This window comes from Glycine soja, chromosome 1 (genome assembly GCF_004193775.1).
Source record: "Glycine soja cultivar W05 chromosome 1, ASM419377v2, whole genome shotgun sequence".
NCBI classification, from domain to species: Eukaryota; Viridiplantae; Streptophyta; class Magnoliopsida; order Fabales; family Fabaceae; genus Glycine; species Glycine soja.
Genome location: NC_041002.1, coordinates 37,072,948 through 37,081,869, shown reverse-complemented (window position 1 = coordinate 37,081,869; position 8,922 = coordinate 37,072,948). Strand labels below are relative to the sequence as shown.

The following is an 8,922-nucleotide window of genomic DNA, read 5'->3' as shown; positions in this document are numbered from 1 at the left end:
TGAAAAGTAGAATCACTACCAAAACTAAACACTCACTAAAGATCAAACATTAGAAACGTAGGGACCACTAAACTAGGTGTTGTTGTGGCTAAGTCCTAGTGGAGGTCAGTATCAGTATGGCAATATGGCCACTACTTCCCTTGTCTGCCTAATTTAAAAGCATTCCAGAAAGACTTCTATATCACTTACCATATGAATAAAAAAGGCTTCCACATAACTTTCGTTTCCTTCTTTTTCGATCATAACTCCAGCTGAACTTTATTAGTACGAATCCGACTAGAGATACAAAGGAACACTAGAAAAGAATATGACAACAACAGTTGAAAACAGCTTTTAGAGGAACTCAAAGATGAGAGCCTCTGCCTCTCCTCCATGATTCAGTTAAGCTATTTACCATTTATTTTTATTTTTTCAGCTCCATAACTATTTACATTGAATCAAGGTTTTACATATCGATCGTGGTCATGTTTTGATTTCATTGTATTTGTTGATATTGCGACAAATCATGGACAAATGTGATCAATATGGACCCAATTGCAAGTCAAAGACAGTTAAACAATCTTGATGTTGCGGTCTAAATCAAGGTTGAGGACCCTTTTTTAAAACCTTGCATTGAACAAATAAAAGCTAAGGACATGCTGCCAACAATTTTGAAACTATTTACTCCTAATTCTTGAATATTCATATGGTCTATGATACAGGACAAAAGAAAATTATACTTGTGAAAAAAACTGAAATATAAACTTTAAAGTACAAAATATTTTTTTTTTATAATTATAACAAAACAAAAACAACAACTTAATTTTTATATAATCCTTTAAAAGAAAACACTTTTAAAAAAAAAACTAAAAAACTCTAAGTAAACAAACTCATAGTTATCTCATTTCTAAGGTCATGTTTGATAAAATTAACTTATAAACTAGCTGAAAACTCATAACCTAGCTGAAAGTTGATAAATTGAACCGAAAATATGAAAGTTAGCTGATTTAATGAACATGTAATATTTAAATTTTATTTTTAATAACTTATCATCTTAAAAAGTAAGTAAAATCGAATATCTTTTTGTTGGGATTTGGCCGCTATGGTGTACATATAATTTTGATTTTTTTATTATCAACTTTAATTTAGAAATCAAATATTTTAACTATAAATCAAAATAAATAATGTAATAATTCATTAAAATAAATAGTTTGATATTAAAGAAAAAATAAAATTTCAAGTTGCATAATAATAAAAAAATATTATATACATTTTTTTTTTCAGATAGCAAAGATAAGAAGCTTTTTAGCTAGAAATCATGTCTTTTAATGCGGTACATTATACTTCAACGTTTAGCAATTTACGAATGGTAAAAAAAAGCGCATATTTTGGAACTAAAAACAATAAAACAAACAAATATTTCATTTCACTTAAAAACAACGAAACACATTCGCTAAGTCAGTGAACTTTTGAATTCAATGTAAAAATATCATAGAAGTGTACACCAAACTATCAAATTATAAAGTTTAAACTTTATACATCTAAATTCTAAATTGACCGCTCTTGATTCTATTAGCAAGATTTGAATTTTAATAAATTTTTATGCTTTACTTTTTTTTTTATACAGTAGATGATTTTACTAAAGAAATATTGAAATTCTAACTTAAGCTATCAAACAATAGACCATATATCAGTCATTTCTAAATATTGAATTCAATAACTGATTTGATTTTCTAAACATTACGAAGGAATTTAGTTCAGTTCAATTGATTAGACATAGGGTCTGTTTAGGTAAGCTTCTTTAGAAGCACTTCTAAAAGAAGAAAATAAGAAGAAAAAAGATGAGATGAACTTTTCCATAAGTAAAAATAAGCTCTCCATGAATTAATTTTTAGAAGCTCACCAATATAACTTCTCTAAAAGATGAGATGATATCTACAAATTAGGTAATGGAAAACTCATTTTAGCTAATAGAGAATCTCATTTCATTTTTTTCTTCTTATTTTCTTCTTCTATAAGTGCTTCTAGAGAAGCTTACACCCAAACAGGCCCATAATGTGAGTTATTATAATCCTTCTCATTCTATTTTGATTCCTACGTATCAATTTTTTTTCTTCTAAACATTGATTAATGATAACATTACCAATGGGTAATTGATTCAATAATAAATACTTTTCTTCTTATGAACCGTCTTGATAACATTACCAATGGGTGATTGATTCAAGTGATGCCTTGATTATTCTTATTTACGGATTCAAATTCATGCCTTGGGTATGACTTAAAAATTAACATTGTCCTCCTATTCATAGAACCAGTAGTCATGACTTCTAACAACCAAGTGACCAACATAGCTATAATTATTGACTTGGCAAAATAGCAATTTAAAATGACGCAGGGAATGAAGATAGTTTTCATCCGATATGTTACCTTTCAAGCATTTGTTAAAGAGAATCAACAAATGTTCGTTACATTAGACAACCCAGTAAGTAACTGATGATATGTCAATTATTTCTTTAATCTCTCAATAAAACTTAACACAATATATCTGGTATCAGTTAACAAAACAAATGGTTAGAAATGGCACTGAGCCTATAAGGCATTATATAGGAAATATTATTACTAAGTTTCAGAACTCAAGATTTTTTTATTGTTTTTTCCAAAAAAATAATTAAACATGTACACAATGGAGAAGAAAACTACGTCACGTCATCCTAATTTGTTTTTAGTCAAAGTTGTACAAATCCAACTCATGCTTTTTAACTCAATAATCACAAAGTTCATTCATTATGTCAAATTATCAATTCCTTTTACAGAGCCAGTGGGAATGAGGGATTCAGTTGTGAAATCTGCATTAGCAATACCATAATGCAACTACAAACCTCATATTTTAGGCTTTCAGCGCGTATACATCTAAGATTTCAGTTTTGGGAATGAAGCACCAGCAAAAGGCTTCCACCTGTGTCCTGCTAAACTTGCAGTGAATTTCTTAACTTCTGCATGACTCAAAATACACAAGTAAGCTCCAGGTAAGATATAAGAATGCATTTATTTCTCTATAAAGAAATCCAGCTTCATCCACAAATGGAAAAATGCTGAAAGAGCATGCAGTGTGCAACTCTTCAAAGCTTTTCTTTTCAATACTACTGGCGATTCTATGATTACTGCTGGACACGTGAAGCATACCATCAGTTTGTCTCTATAGCAATTTCATTAGCGTCTATGTCTGCTATGTTCTCTTTCCCAAATAGAGTGAAATGCACAGTGGCCTGCATGAAGAAGGATATTTGAGTCTACAAAGAAGGGAGAAAAGAATTCACATAATTACTTGACCCGCTAATTCACACATTATTTACAGCTTTCATAAGCATTTTTATTTCATATTGGCATTCCAGCAATTTTAATCAGATTAACTTGTGTGTGTCTGAAAAATAATCTTTATGTCAATTTATGCATGTTAAGGAAGAAGCTCACCAATTTGGTTTTTCGATTCAGCTTCTTGAGGGTGCCTGTAAACCCTGAAAATGTTCCAGATAGAACACGAACGGTGGAACCTGGAACAAGGAGTTTATAATTGATTCGAGTAGATGAAGCATCTGTGGCTTTGACCTGGTTAGAAGCTTTTCTAGATCCCCTTTTAGACTTATAATCAACAATAGCATTTAAAATATCATCGGGTTCTAATTCTGTATTGCGAATCCCAGAGTCTAGGGCAGCTTTTTTCTCTTCTTGCTCAAAAGCTTGGTCAGTTTTCTCTTGTTCTTCTTTTGCTTGTCTGAAGATAGCCTCCATATCTTCAGCAGACACTGGCTTCGGTCTATTGATCTGTCTCTTTCTGCAAATGTGAAAATAATTACGAGTTTTCAGTATATATGCATTAGAAGCATTAGATTTAAGATATTTTTAACATCTGAAATCATTAATTAAAACTTAAAAGTGTAGACAAACTAAAAAGATACTGCCTGTTTGAAATCTTAGAAAATCTTAGCAACTGAATTCATCATAACTTGATCAGATATACCCCTCAATGCTCAAAGACAGCTTGTTTGGATAAGCTTTTCCATAAATACTTACAGGAAGGAAAATAAGAAGGAAAAATGAAATAAGTTTCCCCCATAAACTAAAATTAGCTTATGCATAAGTTATATGTTTGCTTATGCATAATTAAAATTATCTTTATGAATAAGTTAAAATCATTTAGCTTCTCCAAAAAACTGATTTTAAGTTTATGCAAAGCTAATCATAGCTTATTACTTAGTAGTGAAGCTTATTTCATTTTTCCTTTTTATTTTCTTCTATAAATTCTTATGGGGAAACTTATTTCATTTTTCCTTCTTATTTTCTTTTCCTATAAGATCTTATGGAGAAACTTATCCAAACAGAGTCTATATTTATCAAACTTTGCATTCAGTAAAGAGTGTAACTTAAAAAATTTGTACTTTAACCATTGATTAACGTGTCAAGTAAACCAATGGAAACAAGATAGAAATTTCATTCAGATGATTGCTTGTCTGAAATTGTTTTCAAGATTGTGGTCAGGTCACTTTATCATAACTAATGAATTGAAGACATATATTCAACTTCTCAACTATCATCATGCATCTTGCCTTGCCCAAGAACCCAACTTTGCATAAAATGATTTACATCAAAATTCTAAATGACAAAAGGCAGAAGCAGCAGATTCTTACGTGTTTCCAACCTTGGAACCAAGAAAGCCTCCAACACCATCATACTCTCTTATGAAGTCATGTAGTTCTTTGTTCATCACACATCTCAAGAAAACACAACCTGGGAACAGTTGCTTTGGTTTAACGGAGTAGGAGCCATTCTTCAATCTCCTTTTCACATTGACAGATGGAGCATATATCTAAAACCAAACACTACCAAATCAATAAATAAAATAAACTTATATGGAACATCACTTCTCATTCACTGAATTCAATTTTTTCTTTTCATCCCCTAAGCTGGTGGGGTTGTTTTACATCAATTAACATGGCCATTCTCTAAAACTCATTCAAACAAGGAGACTACAAGCACTTTTCATAAAAATTAACAGCAAACTAAAAACCATTTGTCCAAGTTAAAATGAACAACAACAAAATAAAAGATTTTAAGAAGCTATAGGCAGAACTTAAATGCAATTCTTTAGATGCTTTTGGTGTTGTTCTCTAATTGAAATGGGAGTTTCATCTTGATAATTCGTGTAATAAAGGTTCACAATAAAGGTCAACATATACCTCTGAAGTGAAATTCCAATTCAAATTGGAGAGCAGCACCAATAACACTTGTAACTGCATCTAAGTTTTGTCCTTTTTAACTTTTGGATATATTTGACTAACTAACTTAATTAAACACTTCTAAGAACTTATTTACCAGCTTAATTATGAAGCTTACTGAAAATTATCATGAGAATGGTTGAAAACTTAGTTGAACTTATGTAAGCAAGTTAAAACCTTATTGTACACTGTTCTTAGTATGTTTAATAAACTTCATGGAAAAGCTTATTAAAATAAACTCTTCTAACTCATTTCAATAAACTTCCTGATCTAACTCCTGAATAAGTTTTCACTTAAGAAGAGGTGATTAAATATGCACTTAAAGCCTTAAATAAATACTAGAACATTCTTTTCAAGATTTTTACTTTTTTTTTTTTACAATTTTTTTTCATCTATAACTTCTATAATCTATAACTATATTAATTAAAGAAAATACTCTCTTTTGGTCTCCACTTGTCATTAGTTTACTTTATACTTCAACTCCTCTCTAAGCTAACAACTACTTTACCCTTTAACTATTCTCTAAACTACCTACACTACACCCAATACTTTTATTTTCAGTCTCTCATATCAAATAAACTATATTAAATAGTTAAAAGATAAAAATTAGAGTTAAATGACCATGCATCGATAATGTAAAATAATTTTACATTGTCATCCAATTACTATTTGATTTGATATGACTTTCAAAATAATAATTATCATAAAAATTAAAAAACTTATCGTTGGTTATGACTGTGTATAAGCTATTTTCTCTAAGAGAATTATAAAAAATCAAATTTAATATTTTTGTGAAAAAAAATGTGAACAACTAGTCTAAACCATTCGTCCTTATCCACCTAAACAGCAGTTACCAATCCCTCAGAACCCAAAGAATAAAATTTTCAAGGCAGATAACAAACCAACAAGAACAAAAACAATCACCTTAAACTCCATATCGGGATAATTCTTGGCGAGCGAGCGAGCGAGGAGTTGCGCAATGTCGTTTCCCTTAACCCTGGAGACCCGAATGACCCACCACTGTGGACCCAGCTTGGCGAGATTGTCGAGGTTCAGCTCGTCCATCCACGAGCCCTTCTGCTTCTTGGGCTTTTCCATGAGCCTCTCCTCCACCACCTCCCTCCAGTTCTTCGCGCCGCTCCTCGTCTCCCTCCTCTCGCTCCTCGCGCGCCTCCTCTCGCGCGCGCTGAGCTGCGACGCGGACTCCACGGGCGCTGAGGGGGTGGAGGAGGCTGAGAGGGTGAAGAAGAAGGGTCTCGTTGGCAGGAGTGAGACGGAAGGGAGATGGAGTGCGTCGTGGAAGCAAGGTGGGTTCCATGGAAGAAACACCCCCCTCATATCTTCTTCTACAGCTCGGGATAGTCGTTAAAATGGGTCTCTCTTTTTTTGTTTGTTTTTCTTCTTTTATTAAATTACTAACGTTCACCATAGCGCCGTTAAAATGGGTTTCGGCCCACTGCGGACTACAGGTGGTCGAGCTCAATTTAAAAAAAAAAATTGGTACAAGTAATTTTTTAGTCCGGCCCACTTAACCCGTGGGTTAGATGAGCTCAACCCATGGATTGGTGGGTCAGCCTATCAACCCATCAAATTTAAATAATATATTATTTTATTTTATTATTATTATTATAAATTTATAATTATTAAGAAATTAAATTTTTATTTTGTAGCTAGCCACACACGTGGCCATTCACATTCAGCAATAGAACAAGACCAAATAATAATTTGTTAATGGTCCGAAAGGCAAAAAGCCTGCACCTTTCTTAATTTCTTACAAATATAATTTCTTAATATTTTATTGGTATTTAATATTATTTAATATATATATATATATATATATATATCAATAAATTTATCTTTTTCTAAATATTTAGTTTCATATTAAATATAATTACATTAAAATTGAGTAAAAAAATTAATTATATTTTTAATTAAGTAGGTATTATCTTCAAACATGTTTAAGCCTATTGAAAATTTCCATGATTTGCTCCTTATGTGTATAAATTAAAAAGAAAATAGTAAATATAAATTTATAATTATTTAAATTTAAATTCATTAAACTTTTGCATTATAAAATATTTATAAAATAATTTTTTTTATTTTATAATTTATTATAAATAATTCATTATAAATGAAATTTGTAAGTATTATGAATATCTTTTAAAATTAAACATATTGATGATCAATCTTTTCATGGGGTTATCATCATAAAATACAATATATCAAATATTATGATTTATTAAAATAACTTATCATATATTTTCTTATAACCTGTATATTTCATATTTATTAATATTTAAATAAGTAAAAAGAGTAAAATATAAAATAATTAACTTAACTTTGAAATCATCAAAGATATGAGTATAGTTTTATAGCATATAATCATAATAATTGTTCTTAAAATAATCATAACAATAATGTGAGTAAATTTCACATTTATATAATTTCTCACTTTCATAATCAATATCAAGTAATGGGTAAAAGCATAACAATAATTGTTCTTAAAATATTAGATTAAGGTTTCATTATTTTTGGGCCTTGTATTTAGGGCTCCATAATGTAGGTAGGGTACCCTAAAAATATAGGATTTTTCAGCCCTTGTATTTTAGGGCACCTAGACTAGTTTTTGTATTAGGGGTAGTTTTGTAATTTCACATGCACTAAGTGGATATTTGATGTGTGTGGTTGGAAATAAATTTAATTGAATTGGTAGAAGCCCAATCCAATTAAATTTTAGAGGGGGAGGTGAGTATTTGCTTACTACACCCCATTGTCACATCATATAGTCACACTTTGTGCATGTCCTTCATGCTTTTCATGACTCATGACACCTAAACACACCTAGTGGAGAATCTTGGAATTGATCTTGGATTAGTAGGCTGAACCATAACTAAAATTCACTAATCATAATTAGTGAAATTTTGGCTCCAAAGTTTGGCTCCACAAATTCAATTTCAAATTCAAGTGAAATTTGAATATGTGTGTTGTTTTATTTATTTGACTTATTAATGATATTGTTTATTTTTATTTTGTCTTTGTAGATGAAATTAATGGCGATGTTGAAAAAGAAGAGGAAGTTGTTCTGGATTTCACAGTCCATGACTCTAATGTTTAATTTCAATAGTTTAGAAGTTTATTTTTGATGATATTTAAATTTCAATTATCTTAATGTTGAATATTTATTTTGAAGACTTCAATCACTTTAATATTGAATGTTTGGATTTGATTTAGTTTGATTTTTATATTGGATTTTATTTTAAGTTGTTTGGAATAATTTTATTTTTTTTTACAAAAAAGGCAGAAAAGTGGGTCAGCCCGCATAACCCACCAATCCGTGATGGGCCGGGCCGGGCTGACATTTTGTTAGCCCACACAAAAGTGGGCCGAGCTGGGCTAGCCCACTTTTAGCTCAACCCGTTGCGGGCTTACCCACGTGGGCTGGGCTGGCCCGTTTTGACAGCTCTAGTTCACCACTGCAATTTATGATTTATCATGACAAACTTAACATCCATTTTTTAAAAACCAATGTTAAAAAAAAATGCGATGATATTTTTGTAAATAAGTTAACTTAATTAATATTGATTTTGAAAAAATTGATGTTAACTAGTTGATGTTAATATTGGTTTTTTCAAAAACCGATGTTAACATTGATATCTTAACATCGGTTATT

General features: G+C 30.6%; 1 protein-coding gene across 2 annotated transcripts; it reads right to left on the bottom strand.

Annotated features, from left to right (window-relative positions):
* Positions 1-2,667: 2,667 nt before the first annotated feature.
* LOC114415348 lies at positions 2,668-6,644 on the bottom strand. 2 transcript variants are annotated; one of them, XM_028379994.1, is made up of 5 exons: positions 6,177-6,644; positions 4,665-4,843; positions 3,451-3,811; positions 3,163-3,245; positions 2,668-2,972 (listed from the first exon to the last, which is right to left on the bottom strand). In XM_028379994.1, the coding sequence occupies exons 1-4, from the start codon at positions 6,588-6,590 to the stop codon at positions 3,165-3,167; spliced, it is 1,035 nt and encodes a 344-aa protein (XP_028235795.1). In that variant the 5' UTR covers positions 6,591-6,644; the 3' UTR covers positions 2,668-2,972; positions 3,163-3,164. The 2 variants fall into 2 exon arrangements, with proteins under 2 accessions (XP_028235795.1, XP_028235786.1); XM_028379985.1 differs by having other exon boundaries at positions 2,668-3,245.
* Between the last annotated feature and the right edge of the window lie 2,278 nt (positions 6,645-8,922).

Bases quoted from the DNA above. Each gene is read 5' to 3' on its own strand.
- LOC114415348 (XM_028379985.1), bottom strand. From the start codon at position 6,590: ATGAGGGGGGTGTTTCTTCCATGGAACCCACCTTGCTTCCACGACGCA. The intron at 4,844-6,176 runs GTGATTGTTTTT...GTTTGGTTTTAG, and splicing joins ATCCCGATATGGAGTTTAAG to ATATATGCTCCATCTGTCAA. The intron at 3,812-4,664 runs GTAAGAATCTGC...TCACATTTGCAG, and splicing joins GGTTCCAAGGTTGGAAACAC to AAAGAGACAGATCAATAGAC.